Genomic DNA, 19,836 nt, shown 5'->3' with positions numbered 1-19,836 from the left:
AGTAGCCAGAGATATAAATATCAAGGTTTTCAAATGCATCTGTAAGTCACATAATTATGTGAACATAACTTCTTTCTGTTTAGAGCAGATACTTCTTCATTTTTATCTGAATTTGCTACAGGGTAGCTGGAGCTTTGCAATATCTTGGGTACATACATGATTCATTCCAAAGCATGTGTAGAATGAGTAAGCAGTATTCCAGAGCAACACACACACACACAATATACTGGAGGAATTCAGCAGGTCAGGCAGCATCAATGGGAATGAATGAACAGTTGATATTTCAAGCCGAGACCCTTCATCAGCACTGGAAAGCAAAGGGGAAGGAGCCAGAATAAGAATGTTGGGGAAGGGGAAGGAGCCAGAATAAGAATGTTGGGGAAGGGGAAGGAGTACAACCTTGAAGGTGATAGGTAAAGCCAAATGGGTGCCTGGAGGAGGATGAAGTAAGAATCTAGGAGGTGATAGGCTAGAGAAAAAGAAATCTGATAGGAATGGGAAAGTCGGCCATGGGAGAAAGGGAAAGAGGAGGGCACCAGGGTGAGGGGAAGAGAAAACTTGGGGGGGGGGGTGCAGTGTTAGGAATTGAAGAAGAGTGGAAGGGGAAAAACTTACTGTAACTTGGAGAAATCAATGGTTGTACCATCAGGTTGGAGGCTACCCTGACAGAATATGAGGTGTTGCCACATCATGGCTGTAGAGGAGGCCATGCACCAACATGTCGGAATGGGCTTGTGGATAGAAAATTAAAACTGTTCGCCACTGAGGAATCCTGCTTTTTGTGAATGAAACAAAGGTGCTCAATGAAGCGGTCCCACCAATGTAGAAAAGGCCACATCTGGACCGATCCTGATGTCCGATAACTATGTCTTATTTCCTCCTTTAACTAAGTATGTACCTTGGTATAGCAAATTCATCCTAAGCAGCTTTCAGTTGCCCTTGTGTAAAGATTATTTGAGTTTGCCAAAGAGTAAGCTTGCCTCAGGAATCAGGCCCTGTCTGTGCTTTCTCTTTAAGCATTCAAGGGCTTTGGCAACACAAAACCAACTGCCTGATTACATTTTTAAGCATAAATTTTTGTGGTTTCGTTATTGAAGCTAAGGCCTATAGCAGAACCTTGTTATAATATACAATGTTATTTCAACTTTGTTTCTTCCTCATTACTCCCCCCTCCCTACACCTAAGGTTTTTCAGAAAGCTTCATTATAGTCAATAGAGGACCTCAGAACTCAATTACATGATTCCATGATTAGAACTGATACTTCTGTGGTCTCTACAGTTTATAATGACCAGATTCAGTTATTTCTAAATGAGGTGTTTTTGCTTATAGCTGTTATTATTATACTGCTTTAAGTTAGCAATTGTTAGATTCAATCTCTTGGAAATATGGGTACCTCGATGTAATCTTTTATTGAAAATAAAATAATCTGAACATGGTAAACAGAAGAATTAGACAGAATGTTTTTCACGAAAACAGAAAATGCTGGCAATATTGTAAACTGATGACATTTCAGCAGAATAGTAATATGTACTTGAGTTTGTGTTGAACAAAAATTTAAGCAGTGTAGTGAAGTAATAACTTCATATGATGGCATGTGAATGTTTTTAACCACTCAAAATATTGACTGAATCACTTATAATGTATAAATAATGGAAACTTTAATTGCATTCTGAAATTGTTTGTAAGATTCATATTAACAGCTGCTTGCAGCGTACGTCAGTAATGTGCTAATAAAATTTCCTGCATTGCTGTTCGGGTGGAAGCATGTCACAGCCAGTACAGCTGCTGCCTCACAGTGCCAGCAACTGGGTTTTAATTGTTGTCTCCTATATTCACTTGGGCGGCCTCTTTGTGCAGTGGTTTCCTTCTACATGTCAAGTCTACTGTATATCCCAACTGGTTGTTAGGTTAATTGGCCACTGTCAATTGCTCCTAGTGTGTAGACATGTGGTAGAGTCTGGGGTGGTTGATGATAATCTGGGGAGAGTTAATTAGAAGGATGATTGATGTTCAGAGCAAACTCAGAGGCCAAAGAGCCTGTTTCTATGCTGATTTTCTATGATACTCTTTTTATAAAATAAAAATCTAGGCATTCATTGTCACAAAATGGGATCAGTCCTGATAAAGGTCTCGCTCTGAAACATTTACTGTCCATTTTCCTCCATAGATGCTGTGACCTGCTGATTTCCTTCAGTGTTTTATCTGTTAAATCTCTAGATTTCCAGTGTCTGCTGTTTTTCTCATTGTCAGTACTTAGATGGCCTTTAATTGACAGAATCACTTTTCTCCTTTAGGAGAGAATTATAGAACGTCTAAAGGAACAACGTGAACGAGATGACCGCGAACGATTGGAAGAGGTCGAATCATATAAAAAAGAAAATAAAGATCTTAAAGAGAAGATTAACAACTTGCAAGCTGAACTGGCAGAAAAAGAGGTTAGTACAGAGACATTATAGCTTGTGTTGCAAGAAGAGTGACTAATCCTGTCACTACAGATAGGTGGGTATCTCAGGGCACTTGGGCAAAGCCAGCAAGGCTGACTCTACAAAATTCACCAAATTCACTGGAAGAATGCAGGAAGCAATGTTGCATCCTCCCAGGCTAACATCCCCAGGATATTCTCAGGTGGCTAAGTTGGACACACTTGACACCAACTCCCAAAGTAGACACTTTACTACGATCTCTGTTGTAGGAGGAGGTTACCAAGCAGGCAGAGAGAAAAATTAGTGGATGTGCTCAAAGCTTACCTGAAGAAGTGCAACATCTCCTCTGACTCCTGAAAATCTTTGGCCGATTACTGCTTGTGGTGGGGAAGGTACTGGCCTCCTGGAGTCCGTGTATTAGAAACAAACAGAAGTCCCATGAAAGAGATAAAGGGGCACTCAACCCACAAACTACCCACCTATCTGATCAGCCACCTCCTGTTCCAGAAACTGTAGTTCTTGTATTAGCTTCATTAGCCACTTCCAAACCCACAAATTGGAGTGAAAGCAAATCATCCTTGTTTGTGAGAGACTGCCGAAGATGGTGGCCAAGTATTCATTGCTCAAGGCACAATTTTACTAATTATCAATTATTAATGCAAATTTAGACCAGCAATATTTCACCAGAATCCATTTGTATAATATAAACATACATAATATTTTATATGGACAGATTTAATGTTTCCAGCCTCTGCTGCCTCCCCACACCCACATCTCTTTTTCACTCATCTGATACTCAGAAGGTGATGCACCCAGGAGACCTCCAGCTTTCAATCTGCATCATGAACTTAAATCTCTGCAGTTCAATACCAATGCATTATTACTAAATTAAAGGATGTTTTATATATATATACATACACAAATGTGTAATTAACCTCTGTTTATTTTTAAGATTGTAAGCTACAGAAATGATCTGTTACTTTAAGAGATAATTGTTTATTTTCTTTCAGTCTAGCTTGATTGACTTGAAGGAACATGCATCTTCTTTGGCTTCAACAGGCTTAAAGAAAGATTCCAAATTAAAAACTCTAGAAATTGCTATTGAGCAAAAGAAAGAAGAATGTAGTAAGTTGGAAGCACAATTAAAGAAGGTAAACATTACAGTTTGGGTAAAGTTACATCTTGTTCATATTTGTGGAGAGGTGAAAGGAAATCTGTTTTGCTAGGATTTAAAGAAAGATGCCATTCAATCATTCTGAATCAAATTTATTTAAAAAAAACTTTGATTTCCTGAATGAAGCTTATATTTAGATTTCCTTTTTCATGTAGAATTAACTATCCAGATATTCACTTGTACTTTGATTCCTGGTGAAAGTGTAATATGTCCTGTTCAGTGCACACTATTCTTTACTCTGTTCTCATTCTAATTTTCTCACTTCTTAAAGGAACACTTCCCCAGGATCCTTGTGCTTATTTATGCTAGTGAAAAAGCAGATTTCACTCTGACTTGCAGTGCTTAATTCAAGTAATCTGAAATGTTTGTCAGTTTATGATTACTCTCCAAGCATCAATTTTTGTATTTTGTTTTCAGTATACTTTGAACTACCTAAATAACCTCCCTGAAGCATCATGTATTATAATATATTTTGACGGACGTTACTTCCATTGTCTCTTGAGTCCTGAGTCAATGGTTATACAGAGGAGATGGGTTTTCTGAAATTTATTTTGTGGTCGACCTCTAATTTAGATAATTAATTTGTAGAAATAAAAATCTGGGCTACAATTTCAAAATGCTTCTACACCGACATTGTTTGTGTTTTATATAATGTTTTAAATGGCCCTTTAGAGTTTCTGCCTGAAGCATTGACGGTTTATTCCCCTCATAGATGTTTCCTGACTTGCTGAGTTCTTCCAACAGTTTGTGTGCATTGCTCAAGGTTGCCAGCATCTGCAGAATCTCTTGTTTTTATGATTGTCTAATGGATGAAATTGATTGTTTAATAATCTTACAATAGTTTTAAATGCAAGAAGGATATTTACATTGTTAATGTTAAAATGTTTAGTATGATAAGGAAAACATAAATCATTTTTATCTCTATTTTGTATATTAGACTTTTTCTCTTGCAGCTAGTTTTTTGAAATAATGTATTTGACTTTATCCACATCAAGTGACCTTTCTGAGTTATCTAAACTTTATTTTAGATGTAGCTCTTAGAATCACTGGGTCAAGTGTTTATCACATCTAGTGAGAGATGATGATCGATTTTTTTTACATATTGTAGGTAGTATAATTGGTTCTCATTTCAAACTCTGATCTACAAAAATTCACTATGTGGAATTTCTTTTATGATGTTACAATATTTCAATGGTGATTTTATGCTTCTGAGATTGTATGTAGAGTGTGATGTTAGAATGGGTATGGGTGCCAGGCAGTGGGAAAAATATAAATTATTTTTGAGATCTGATCTCCGTAGTATCTAACCAGATCCCATCATTAATAATTATATGTCCTGGTTAAAAGAAGGAATTTCCCAATGTAAGCAATTCTGTAATTTGCAATATGTAAATTGGATCTTTGACATGTCAAGAATAAGTTTATTTTTGCTGAGAAATGGCAAAATCAATACTTTTCTCATAAGTAACCTTAGAAGTTGCTTTTTCAGAATACTATATTCTAAAGTCATATATTTCTGCAATTTTTCTGGTAGGATGTTAATTGCAGAGAGAACGATACATTCTTTTATTGTTCATTCCAAGAGGAATTTCAGACCATGCAATTTTGTTTCAAGTAAGCAACAGAAAGATCTTCAATACTTGACAATTTCTTACTTGCTGGAATCCAAACCGATTATTATCAAAACTGGCAAAGTAGATTATTTGCAATGTAACCACTGAGACATGTGAAGTTTCACGTAAACACTTGGCATACACTCTTTGTTAAATAAAGGCAAAGAACAAATATAAGCAAACTTTTCAAATCTATTCTAAAATAAACTTTGGAAAGCTGAGCACTAGTAAACTTTTATTGTGTGAATCACTGCTGCTGATTTTCAATGAAATGATAATTATCTCAGAAATGTAAAATAATGTAATGATAAGCATTCCACTGGCCCTGTAATTTTGCTGGCTCCCTTTGTGATGCAACTTAGTTTATTTTGGCTAAACTTAAGAAGACAGAATCCAAATGTCTACTGTTTGATGTTTTCGTGTTCTTGGTCTTCTCCTTGGTAATGAGAATTTTTAGGGAAAATCTTTATTTAAATGGATAATTAATTTTATTTAAAGTATTTTCATTAAGCATTCTTCAGATTATCCAGGAGCAAAAATGTGCATTAAAATATAGAAATGTTTGGATTTAATTTTAAAAAAATAAAGTACAATAACTTGGTGAGAAAGTTTTTTTAAGTATTCATCTCTCTTGGTGTTCACTTCCTTGATGCTAAAAATTATTAGATTTTGAGAAGTCTTATATGCCAAATATGTTTTGAAATAATCTGTTTTAAATGTAATTCTTTCATTGAATTATATCCCATTGGCATAAAACTTTTCTTAATTTTTAAAATAGTTCAAGTATACCTGTCACCACATAATCTGCAAAGTAACTCTCTTCTCCTTTATAACCTATTCCTGCTATTCAAAAAAAAAAGAGGATATAGTTAGAAGGTGTCAAAAGAATGTTTTAAAACCTTAGGGTGTGATTTTAAAAAAATTACTCCTTTTCATTTCACAAAATTGCATTTTATCGTTCTCTCTGCACCGCTTTTCTAGAATTATAAACATCAATTTCACAAGTTCTCCCTTCATCAACACTTTGGGGAATATCATTCTTGGAAGTAATTTACAGAATTTGGAAAAAATATGATTAAAAAGATATCAATCAAAAAGAAAAAAATGGGTGCTGGAAATCTGAAATTTAAACAAAAAAATGCTGGAAATACTCAGCATACTAGGCAGAATTAGTTGACAGAGAAATAGAATTTTGAGTTGATGACATTTCAAAGTTAAATGTAAATTTATTTTCAAAGTATATACTGTATACATCATCATATGGAACCCTGAGACTTGTTCTGTTGTGGGCGTGCAAAATAAATGCAAGAAACGCAATGGGATCAATGAAAGACCGTACTCAATAGGATGGACAAACAACCAATGCACAAAAGACAGCAAGCTATGCTAATACCAAAGAAATAACAGATTTAATAATATATAAATAAGCAATAAATATGTCAAACATGAGATGAAGAGTCCTTGAAAGTGAGTCCTTTGGTTGTGGGAACAGTTCAGTGATGGGGCTAGCGAAGTTATCCCCTCTGGTTCAAGAGCCTGATGGTTGAGGGGCAAAAACAGTACTCAAAACCGGTGGAGTGAGTCCTGAGGCTCCTGTACCACCTTCCTGATGGCAACATCGAGAAGAGAACGTGGCTTGGATGGTGTGGGTCCTTGTTGGTGGATGCTACTTTCTGAATTCAGCACTCCATGTAAATGTGCTTGATGGCGGGGAGGGCTTTACCTGTGATGGACTGGGTCGTATCCATTGTTATTTTTAACATTCAAGGGCATTGGTGTTTCCATACTGGGCTGTGACACAACCAGTCAATATACTCTCCATCACACATCCTATAAAATTAACCAGCGTTTTAGATGTCATGCCAAATCTTGACCAACTTCTAAGAAAGTAGAGGTGCTGCTGTCCTTTCTTCATAATGGCATTTGCATGCTGGACCCAGGACAAATCCTCTGAAATATTAACATTGAAGAATTTAAATTTGCTGACTTTCTCCACCTTTGATTCCCCCAATGAGGGCTGCTTCATGGACCTTCAGTTTCCTTCTCCTGAAGTCAATAATTAGCTCATTGGTCTTGGTGACGTTGAGTGAGAGATTGCTGTGGTACCACTCAGCCAATGCAAGAGAGGAAATCGAGGATCCAATTGCACAAAGAAGTATTGAGGCCAAGGTACTGAAGCTTATTGATTAGTTTTGAGGGATTGATAGTACTGAATGCCGAGTTGTAGTCGATGAAGAGCATCCTGGTGTATGCATCTACACTGTCCAGATGTTCCAGGGTTGAGTGAAGAGCGAACGAGATGGCATCTGCTGTGGACCTGTTGCGTTGGTGGGCAAAGTGGAGTGGACCCATGTCACTTCTCAGGCAGGAGTTGATATGTTTCATCACTAACCTCTCAAAGCACTTCATCACAGTGGATGTAAGTGCTACAGGGCAATAGTCATTAAGGCAAGTTACCACATTCTTCTTAAGCACCGGTGTGGTTGAAACCTGCTTGAAACAAGTGGGTACCTCAGACTACCAAAGCAAGAGGTTGAAGATATTAGTGAACACTCTAGCCAGTTGATCAGCACAGGTCTTTAGTAATTGGCCAGATTCTCCCTCATGAGAGATGCTCTCATGTTTGCATTAGAGATTGAAATCAGGGGCTATGGGTGTTCATGAAGGTTCATCCATGTTTTGCTGGTCAAAGCGAGCATAGAAGGGAGTGAAGCCTTGTTGTCACCTATGTCGCTATTCAGGCCCTGCCACAGCAGTCGTGCATCCTTCAGTGATTCAGTTTTGGTCTGGAATTGCCACTTTGCATGTGAAGTGGCTTTCTGGAAATTGTACTGTACCTGGACCTCTTGTATCTTACTTGATTGCCAGACTTCAATGCCACTCATCTGGCCCTCCAGCAAACTGCTGATCTCATGGTTCATCCTGAGCTTCTGGTTGTGGGGACACACTTGACTATGACAGTTTTTATGAAGTTTTTCATCAGAATTTGGGGCAAAGTCAAGACCTCGGATGTTAACTCTCCACACAACTGCTACCAAACCTGTGAAGTATTTTCTGTTTTTGTTATGGCAAGTGTTAATGATTATTATGATCATATTATTATTGAAATCTTTAGATGCTGAAGCTGGTGTGTGTTCCTTCTAAATTGCATAATACTTATTTAAATTGTATCTCTTCAGTAGGTTGCTAAAAATACTACTTCAGGTGTTTTATATTTACAAAAAACTTAAAAGGTTTTTGTTGGGCGTTCATTGCATTTGTTTGCTTTCTATTAGTTGTGGAAGGAAAATCTGAATTGCATCACATTGGGGCTGCTTTTATCGGGCAGTCTATGTGCTGATCTTCTTGGTATATTAGTAATATTACAATGATTGTTTAAAATGCATGCAATAATTGAATTCCCATTAATTCAAGGTGTTATACCATGTTAAACACACACAACATTTATTGAGAAAGCAACTCTTTTTCACAAGATAATAGAATGGTAGCTTCCCCCCCCCCCCCCAGTTAAGTTATAGTCCTAGGCTTCTGCTTCAAAGTTATGCACTAGTCTCATATTCATTTCCTTATCTTCAACTGCGTAACCGAAGATGCCAGTTTGTTTTTGAGAGGAATTGAGAATGTTGAATTAAATTTGAGAACTGAATAAGTACATACAAATCTGATATTGGCAGTAAATAAGCAGTTAAAAGGAATGATGTGCAAATGAATGTGCAAGTTAGTTGGTTAAAGGCAACAGTCTTCCATGGGCTATTATGCCAAAATTCCACTTGCTTTGATATCTGTTAAATCAATTATGTTGGCATTAGAAGAATAAGACCTTACATTTAATAATCTGATTTAATCAATCTTATAATCACAACTAACTTTGATGCCTGTTGATGAATTATAGCCTCAATAAATCAACAGGCCTGTCAGTAATCCATCACTAGAGCAGAACACTTTAAATGTATCATCAGTGGTGGGAAACTTTCTTTGTTTCATGGACTATTTAATTTGGGGAGGGTGAATAAAATATGTAATGCAAACTTCTTAAAGTTCTGATTCAAGTTATTTTTAATAAGCCAAAAACAACATTTATGTTTCCTTATGCCTCTCATTTTCACTGTGAATTCTTTGTAAACTTGAAATTTCTACTTGATAGACGCATTATTTTCTGTGCAAATTCATTGAATTTGTTGAGCTAATGCTGTTTTCCTAAATCTTTCTTTCTTCCTGTCTGTGCTTCATTTCTTCCCAACTTTACAATGTAGCAAGCTGAGCAGTTGTTCAATCAGATGTACACACCAGTAAGTCGTTCTAAAATGACCACTGTAACTTATGAAAGCATGAGGGCCCATTGACCTAGTTTTGTGCTTTAACCTAAGTGCACCTCTGCAAACATTTCAGACCTTAATTTTCAACCATATTGAAAGTCAACTCTGTAGACTTCAAGGTTTCTGTTGTTTTTTGATTAAATGGTAACTAATTAAAAACTGACAAAATTAGTTTTTGTGATGTAACTTTTAGGTCTACAGAAATTTGGACAGTTTATGCACAGACTAAATTCTGTCTAATTTGGCATACTCTAATATTTTCAACGTGTTAGGATTTAATAATTGGCAAGTTGGTGACAGTGGTATATTTTGTAGCAAGGGTTTAGATAAAAGAAATTCTTTTTCAAAAAATCCTTGATTATCAGGAAGAATGGTAATATGAAACACAGACACCCTTTGTTCTGTGCCTAGACTGTTGTCAGACAGAAGAATTCATTGCAGAACTGGGAGCACTTAGAGGGTTAAACATTTTTTATAATTAAATTAAATATTACGAAGCTTGCATGTTTCAGTTGCATTGTTTCAAGTCACTTAAATTCCTGAATGATTTTTGTTCACTAAATTATTCAGATTCCTAATATTTTAGTGACTGATTTTGTTTGCGATCATGCATCTTTAAGAATTGTCATTATATATTTTTTTGCATTTTTGTGAACTTAATGTTTAGGTTTTTAAGTGTACACAAATGCCACTGTTTTATCTACCAGTAAAATCAAATTTTGATTCATTACTTCTGGGCATATGTCCTGTCACAAAAATACAGCAGTTTTTGAGAATAGATCATAATTGAAGAATAGACTGAAGTGATTCTATTCTTAAACTGTATCCAATGACTGCTGGCATCTGAATGAACTATTATATGTTAACTATGCTCTCTTGAGAGTTCTATCATGGTATTAATACTGTTAACAGTAGCTTGTTTCATTGTGTTCCTTACATTTTGGAAAGCTGGTCAATCTGTTTTTCTTCATCCTGCCATTCTAACATAAATAAATGACAATAAATGGAAAACATTTTAATGTTGAATGCAGACATTAAGATGTTTTATTGCTGATATGTATACAACAACATAAAGACTACTTTGCATTGTCTTTTTTGGATTTATTTCAGCAGTATTTAAATTGGCAATGAATGAGGAATTTGTTCTCATCTCCCCACTCTTAATCTGTTGCTACATACCTAATAAATTAAAGGTAATAAACCACTGGTTTTAAAGGCATATGTTTAAGTACTTCAGATTGATAATATATAACAGAATGTTGTTTAGTTTGGCAGTACAAAGAATTAAAAGTTTACTGAAAAACGATGCATATAATTAGTAACAGAGCCCTATTTGCCTTTTCATTTAGAAATGTATAGAAAAAAAAGTCCAGCAATTTCTGTTCAAAACACAAAAAAACTTAACTATTGTGTTGGAAGAAGCAGATTTTCTTCCTGTTTCGGTCAGTTTAGCATCTAAAATACTTTAGTGATGCAAAATATCATTGCAAAGAATTTTAGTATCCTCAGAATAATGCTGTATTTTTTCATACAGTAACTGGATTTGCTTTAGTTAAATTTTCTTTCTCATCTTTGATTGCCTTATTTTGTTTTATGTGCTTGGTTTTGTTTTCAAGATACCAATTAGGAATTATGAGGAAAATAGGGTAGGCTGAACAATGTGGTGCTTATTTCATTAGTTTGTGTGTGCTTGCTTTAAGTTTCAAGTATTAAATTTAGGCTGCAAATTTTCTTGCAGTGTCGTATGTCAATCACTGTCCATACAGTATAATTGAATTCCTTTAATGGGAAAATTGTGCACCGTTTTTAAAGCATGTTTGTTAGGCTTGTTCTGCTATGTTTGGAAGTGTGTGTTTGTGTTTCAGTGCATTTTGAGTGTTGTGCTGTGGTGTCAAGTTACAGAGATTAAAATGTGGTGTTTATTTTGATGATATCAGTTTCATTTTTCTTTCCTATCCACAAATTAGGCTCATGATGCTGAAGAAGATGCACGGTTGAACCCAGAAATGTGTGAGAAACTGAGACAACTTGAGAAGGATGTGGCTTACTACAAAGAGGAGTCTGATAAATCCCAGGCTGAAGTTGATAGACTCTTAGAAATTCTGAAAGAAGTGGAAACGGAGAAAAATGACAGAGATAAGAAAATAGCGGAACTTGAAAGGTAAGGGTTAACTTCCTCTTTAACAAGATAAGAGAATTAAGTAAAACAGAAACTGTGGGATCTACTTCGTGGGAAGAGGTTATTCCATTACTGACATGATTGTATAAAACTCTTCCAGAATTTCATACCATCAATTGTTGTTTTGAATTATTTCCAAAGCTTGAATATGGCAATAAAATTCAATTCTTTTTGAGTTTTTACACAAAGATAAAGTATAAGACATTCTGAATGCATATCAGCTTTCACTAATGAAAGGAAGCCCTCCACAGTTGCTTCAGAGTAGCATTATTAATTGAAATTTGACATATCTATGTTAGGAACTGTTGTTAGTCATAAGAGGAATACAACGGTTGTAAATATTCTGGTTCAACCTAATTCAGAGGCTAGGGAAAAAGACAGAATAAGTAACCAGGAATTAGATTGTGGTAGCTTTAAAAATATTCTTATTCATGCAGAAAACTTAGATTTAGATGTATTAGTGAGGCCTAACAGAATGTTGCCAATATCCATTTTGAGAATTGATCCTATGTTCATGGATGTCTTGCTGAGTGATGACATAGCTTAATCATAGAGTTAATGAAGTTATAAAGCACAGAAACATGCTTCCCCACTAATCCCATTTGTCCACATTAGGTCATGGCATATCCTCTATGCCACGCAAGTGCCTGTCTGAGTGTTCTTTAAGTGAAGTGATTTTATCTATTTTTACTAACCCCCGGATGGAAGTTACAAATATAAACTAATATCATAAAAATAAACATTTCTCTCAGATCATTTAAAACTCTTTGCTCTCACCTTAAACCTCTTGTTTTTGATACAACTACAAGGGAAAACTATTCTGACTCTCCACCCGGTCTATATCTCTTATAAAATTATACACTAATGTCAGGTCATCCCCTTGGCTTCCTTCATGCTTGGAAATCCTGCATAGCTGATCGATGCCTTCCCCATAACCTAAAGATTAAAGAGATTAAAGATTAGTTTTATTTGTTACATGTCCATGGGGTGCATCATTTGCGTCGAATCACATTAGCAGGGATTGGAGGATTGTGCTGGGAAGCCCACATGTCACCAGCTTCTGGTGCCATTAGATCAACTTAAAACCCTAACTGCACGTCTTTAGAATGTGGGATGAAACCGGAGCACCTGGAATAAACCCACATAGTTACAGGAAGAACATACAAACTCCTTATGGACAGCGGCAGGAATCGAATCTCAGTCTTACGGTTGGCGTGCTATAAACTGCCATACTACCTTGCCAGCCCAATCTATGCCCTTCATTCCAATCTCCTCTGCAACTTCTCTAATGCAACCACATCCTGCCTATAGAGAGGCGACTAGAACTTCACACAGTATCCAAGTGCCATCTAACCAATACTTTCTAAAGTGGGAGCATAACATTCTAGCTTTTCTGTTCTGTGCTCTGAAGGCAAGCCTGCAATCTGCCTTTATCATTACCCTTTTCAGCAGTGTTGCCAATTTTAGGGAACTATGGACCCAAAGTCCCTCTGCTGTATAATCATACTTAATACTCAATCATTTGCTATGTTTGTAGTGTCTCTATATTATTTACAAAATGCAAGATTTGTTGGTAGTGAATTCCATCTGCCTTAAGATCTAACAACTTTCCATCTAATCTTTATCTTGATAACCTTGCTCACTATCCACAATACCACCACTTTTTGTGTCGTCTACAAAATTACCAATCATACATCCCACAGTTGCATCCTAATCATTCATATACATGCCAAACAATGAATATCATACTACCAATCCCTGCAAGCACTGTTGGTGACAGATTTCTAATCAGAAATAAATCTTTCCACCTCCATCCTCTTCCTTTTATTACGAAGCCAGCTTTGGATCCAATTATCTAACTTGCCTTGAGTCCCTTGTGCTTTAACTTTCCTCCTTTGTGGTATCTTGTCAAACATGCTACTAAGTCCAAGCTTGTCAAACATGCTACTAAGTCCAAGTGGATAGTGCCTGCTTCCCTGCCTTCATTGGTCTTGAACTCATTCAAATTATTTTGACAATTTATGGATTGCGCAAAGCTGTGCTGATCATTCCTGATCAGCCTCTGCCTTTCCAGATTATGCTCAGCCCATCCTTAGAATTTTCTCAGATAATTTCCCTATCACTTTTGTAAAGCTCACTGACCTATCACTGACGCTTACCTGGCTTATTCCTGCTGCCTTCTTTAAGCAAGGGGAACACAGTAGCTTTCCTCCAGTCATCTGTTACCTCACTTGTGGTTAACAAAGAAGCTCCACCTACCTGCTCCCTTGCTTCTCATAGCATCCTGAGATCGATCTCAGCTGGCATTGTGGAATTACCAAATCTGGGACGTTCTGTGACCTCTTAACACCTCCACCTTAATACTATCAAGTTGTCCCTGTCAATGCCCTTGCTACTGGTATAGAACGTCTTGGAATTCTCCTTAATCTTTATTGCCATGGATATTTCATCACCCCATTTTACCCTCCTGCATTCTCTATATTCCTCAAGTGACTCTTTGAATTACAGTTGCCTTTATCTGACATATCCTTCCTTTCTTTTCCTGATCAAACCTTCAGATATATTTTGTCATCCATCTTGCCATTGATATCTTTCACCCTTACGAGAACATGCTGGTCCTAATCCCAGTATTTTTTTTTTAAACACTCCTGCAAGCATGCTTCCAATGCACGTTTAACTGGTTCTCTCATGTGCTTTTGAAATTAGTGGGTTTTTTTCCCATTTAGAATCTTAATTTGAGCATCAAGCTTATCCCTTTTAACAATACCTTGAAATTTAAAGAACTACAGTTGCTAGACCCAAACTATTCTGCCAATGACACTTCCAACTCATGCCCAGGTTGAATAGTGCCCCTTCACTTATAAAACTCTACATATTGTCTCAAAAAAACTTTCTTGGGCACACTTAACAAATTCCATCCCACCTAAGCCACTTGCACTAAGGCTATCCCAGTCAATATTGGGAATGTTAAGATCCCCCACTATCATATCGCTATTGCTCTTCCAGCTTTCTGTGATTTGCTTACAGATCTATTCCTTTGATTCCTGCTTACTCTTGGAAGCCTAGATATTACCCCACAAAGTGATTGCCCTCTCCTGTTCCTAAATTCAACCCATATTGCCTCATTGAATGATCTCTCCAGGATGTCATCTCTAAGTACCGCCATGATATTCTTAATTAATTAATAGTCTTACACCACCACCTCTTTTGCGACACCAGTATTATGTCCAGAACTTCAACACCCTTGGGGCATTAATCAAATTTCAGTGATTGTGATGATATCATTATTCCAAATGCAGCTAGAAACTTTGCTGTTTGCATCCAAAACAAGGTAGAGTGTTGATGTCCTCACTGGTCACTCCTTGTGCTTACTGCAAGCTATTATCTGTTTGTTTTGCTCCCTGGTCCAACAGCTATCTGCTTGGGCAATTGTACTCACCATTCTTCTGGTACAGCTAAGACTGCAGAAAATTTGCAGCAAACCACTTTAATTAACCATGTTAAGCAGTATTAATAGGATTTGTTTTTTGAAGCAGCTTGTCTGAAGTAATTTTGTGAGTGGTTTTGAAAGGAACAGTGTCTGATTGTTTTTAATAAGAATGACTTGCATGCAATGTGGGGAAATAGCCCACAGCAGTTCTAATGTGCGAAACTGGACTGAAAAAAAAAACCAAGTTATATTTTGGCAGAGGCATTTAAGAATTTGACCCAGGGAAGTTTTTATGGAGCATCTTAAGAGAAGTAGGTAGAATTGCTGAGACTTGTTGAAGACCTAGGGCCCAGATGGATGAATAAATAGTATTGGGTTAACATGGGTGTTAAAGTAAAAGTTAAAGAAGAATTTTAATGTTGTAATATTTATGAATCGATGCCTGGGTAGACCTGGAGCCAAAATAAATCAGAAAACATATGGTGATGGATGGATGGGACACTGAAAGACAAGGTATAGACAGCCGGGTTATATATGTGAAACTCAGTTTGTGAAGAGTAAAACATAGTTATGTTGGAACTGTTGTATTTGGAGGTAACAATGTGGAGGTACCAAAGGTCATGCAGAAAAGAGGGAATGCAACTGTTGGATAAGAAGGTTTTCTTTTGGTAGGACTGATAACAGTGACTTTAACCATCTGAGCTGTAAACTCTGAAGCTGCCTCACAGAACATGCCCAGTTTGATACTTTAAAAATCTCTTTTTAATATCAATGCCTTTAGCTAAGCTTTTACTCATGAACGGCTGTCTCCCACGCTTGACTGAGATTAAATTTTCTTTGATCACTTTACTGTGACATACTATAAGAATTTTTACTATTTTAAAAGTGGTTTGTAAGTGCATGCTGTCCTTGAAATTTCCCATGTTTAATTCATTAGTCCTGATGAAGGGTCTTAGCCCAAAACATTGACTCTTTATTCCTTTCCACGGATGCTGCCTAACCTGCTAAGTTCCTGCATGCAGCATTTTGTATACTCTGGATTTCCAGCATCTGCAGAATTTCTTGTGCTTTTAATGTGATTCCAGTACAGAGGTTGAAGGAAATATTGACAAGTTAGAATTGGGTATCACTGTACTACAAATAAAAGATTATCTGCTTATAGGTGATTATCATTGAGGGACATCACGTAGATACGAAACATGAAGTGAGTGAATGAAGGACTTCATCCCTTATCCTTCAGGTGTCAAGAACGATTAATGTAGCATGAGGAAAGAAACCTTAGGGATGAAAATCTCTGAATTAGTGGTCAATTCAGTGGTCAATAGTGGTTCCACTATTGTGTAGAAGGTGGACAAACTAATATATGTACTTTGGTATTATTATTTTATTTCTGTTGAAAATGTTATATTTATTTACCATTAACCCCAAAAAAGTTTCGAGCAGAGTTTCAACGTTAAACATACTTTGATCCTTGGATATGGACGTTTGGATGCTCCAGCTATTGCTGAATGTCATAAAACACGCAATACTTGTAAATTTCTTGTTCTTGTTTCATCATGCTACTAACCATTTGCTGCTAGAGCAATGTCAGTGAAAATTTATAAGAAGATAAGTTATGTGATGTGTTCATTATAAAATTTCTTGTATTTCCATGATCTATAAAGCAAATTCACTGGATATAAAGAAAGAAATTCTTGCCAAATATTTAAGATTATAATTGTTGGAACTGTTCATTTTTCTTTACTTCTCACTTAGAAGTATTGCAAAAGTAACTAAAGATTACAATGAAGCTAAATGTCTTGATTTCAGTTGAGTAATATTTCCAGAACTTATTTGGTAATAATTAATTACATAAAATTGCCTTGATTTGGATTATGAAAGAAATGCTGACTGACTTACATAATTTGCAAGAAAATTAAGTCAGTAATCAAATTATAAAACACTTACCCTTTTTTACAACTTTAATTGCAAACGTGCATTGTATGTTACTTCTACAAGATGGTGTTTTTAGCATTTACTATTTTATTGACTGCTAATTCATGGATCATAAAATACCTAGTTATACCCTTCAAAAGCTTTTAAAGCTTTTCACCAAGTAATACAAAATCACTGAATGACCAAGACTTGAAATAACCCACCTGTAAAATTAACAGATTAAAATTTTGACTTCTCCAAAAATGAAGGCAAAGAAATACACTGAGTGCAGTTCTGAACTTTGTTGCATTCTGTTCTTGTACTATATTCACTAATATGTCATGGAGATTTTCAGCATGGAAAGGGGCTTTTCAGATCAATTTGTCTGTGCTGATTGAGATGGCAGTCTGAACTCCCCCCATTTGCCTGCCTCTGCCCATATCCCTCTAAATCTTTCCTGTCCATGTACCTGTCTGAGAATCTTTTCAATGTTGTAAACGCACCCACTAACACTTCCCATGGTCACTTCATGCACACATCCATCACCCTCTGTGGGAAGATGTTGCCTCTCAGGTTTCATATAAATCTTTCCCTCTTGTTTTAAACTTAACTCCCTGTAGTTTTAGACTCCCCAACCCTGGGATAATGACTGTGACCATTGATCATGGCCATGCTATTCTTGATTTTATATCATGATTTCTGCCAGCTATGCTTCGGGGGAAAGGAGCCCCAGCCTATCCATTCTCTCCATATAACTCAAGCTCTCCAGTCTTGGTAACAATCCTTCTACATCCATTCTTAATTTAATGACATTCTTTCTACAGCTTACTAAGCAAGTATGCACACAGTATTCACAAGAGATACAGAAGGTACTGAAAATCTTGAAAAACGCGCACTAAATGCTAGAGGAATTCACCAAGTCAGGCAGTATCTATGGAGAGAAATAAACCATTGATGTTTTGGGCCGAGGATCTTCATCACATTTCGGTCCGAAATGTCGACAGATTATTTCCCTCCATAGATGCTGCCTGACCTGCTACGTTCATCCAGCATTCTATCTGTATTACACACAGTCTTCCAAGTGTGGCCTCAGCAACACTGGGTACAGTTGTAACAAGAGTGATTAATCTCATTACTAAATCATTTGCCATCACAATGCAATTCAAGGTTGTTTGTCAACAGATACTATTTATAGCAACTAAAATCTGAGTCTGTAGATTCATATAGGTTTGCAGCTAAGAATCCAAAATGTGTTTAGATTTATATTCATTGCATTGCTTAGCTGCAGGGAGGATGTCATTTTGGAGAACCTAGGACACGTTATTGAGATTTTTTTTCTTGAGCTACATCATGGAGTATGTTCTTCTGGCCCTTTGAGCCACACTGTCAGCAACTTCTGATTTAACCCTATCCTATTCATGGGACAATTTACAATGACCAGTTAACCTGCCAACCAGTACGTCGTTGGACTGTGGGAGCAAACCGAAGCCCCCAGAGGAAATCTATGTGGTCACGGGCAGAACATACAAACTTTTCACAGGCAGTGTCTGGAATTGAACCTGGGTCACTGGTACATGTCACCCCACTGATGTTCTTTTTTATCACCAATCAACAGCACCTCACAATCCCAGCCCTGTGCCAGAATGGGGGTTTTGGAGGGGTGGGAAGGGAGGTTGATTTGGGATTTCTTGAGGAATTGAGTGTTCTATCTCAGCATGCATTGCAAATATTCACAGTACACTGCTGTTCACGCACGTGCCCTGATGATTTATATGGGGTGGTTTTCATACATTTTGATTTTTGAAAAATATGCAATGTTCTGCTTATGTTAGCCTACAGCCAGTATTAATTTACAATCAAGAGATGAACAGCTTCTGTGTTCCATGCAGTTTCAGAATATTGAAGTGACACCTGTGTTGTATTAAGATCTCAAATGATAATAGACAATCAGACACAGTAGTGAATATGTGAGGAGATTAATTATTCCCATTCTAAGGGGGATTTTATTAGAACACATATCCCTAGCAACAAGTGCTGATTAAAAAATTGGATTGTACTAAATTTGTCTTTAAAACTGAAACAGACTATTTGATCAAAATTCTCTAATTCACTGCCCAAAGACTGAGATTTGTTGCCATAACTGCCCTTGCTGTAAAATGCTCCAGTTGGGATAGGATGTAATGGACTGTAGATACCTTTTGTTGGCCTTAGAATTCTTCACTGACCATTGGCATTTATTGATAACGAAGTATATAACCATAGCACACAATTGTCTTCAGCACTGTGCATTCACATCCCACTTCAGAGACTCGAGCCAAGTACCCAGCTGATACTGAGAATCTTGTATTAATCAAGTGTTGTGTTGCTGAAGGTGCCTTCTTTTAGTTAAGGTGTTAAACTGAACTGTTCTTCTTTATGTCTTTGACATTATTTTGAAGAGTTCATATCATGGCTGATACTTAAATTCAATTAACATCACTAAGATAGATTATTGAGTCATAATATTCACTTCCAACATTGCAAACAGATACTGCACTTTAAATTTTAATTTGTTTATAAAGCACTTTGGTTGTACTAAAAGCTTTAAAGATGCAAATACTTTCTTCTACTTGATAATAGAGTTGCAGTGCTATACAGCATGGAAAACTTCAGCCAACTCATATATGCTGACCAAGTAACCTGACTGAGCTAGTCCTGTTTGCCTGTATATCCCTCGAATCCTTTCCTATTGATTGAGAGCCCACACCCATGAGCCTACACTGCCCAGCTATACCCATGTAATCAAT

At 36.7% G+C, this 19,836-nt stretch overlaps 1 protein-coding gene across 7 annotated transcripts in view; it reads left to right on the top strand.

Moving 5' to 3' along the window:
- The window catches only part of LOC132377797 (ERC protein 2), a 782,782-nt gene that overhangs the window by 389,895 nt on the left and 373,051 nt on the right, over positions 1-19,836 (top strand). For all 7 annotated transcript variants that reach the window (XM_059944157.1, XM_059944160.1, XM_059944156.1 and 4 more), the window contains 3 exons: positions 2,296-2,436; positions 3,435-3,575; positions 11,495-11,688. In XM_059944157.1, the coding sequence (XP_059800140.1) occupies positions 2,296-2,436; positions 3,435-3,575; positions 11,495-11,688 (476 nt within the window). The remainder of the gene's footprint in view (positions 1-2,295; positions 2,437-3,434; positions 3,576-11,494; positions 11,689-19,836) is intronic.

This window comes from Hypanus sabinus, chromosome 19 (assembly GCF_030144855.1).
Source record: "Hypanus sabinus isolate sHypSab1 chromosome 19, sHypSab1.hap1, whole genome shotgun sequence".
NCBI classification, from domain to species: Eukaryota; Metazoa; Chordata; class Chondrichthyes; order Myliobatiformes; family Dasyatidae; genus Hypanus; species Hypanus sabinus.
Note: the sequence above shows the minus strand (reverse complement) of the source record. Positions and strands in the feature narration are given on the sequence as shown.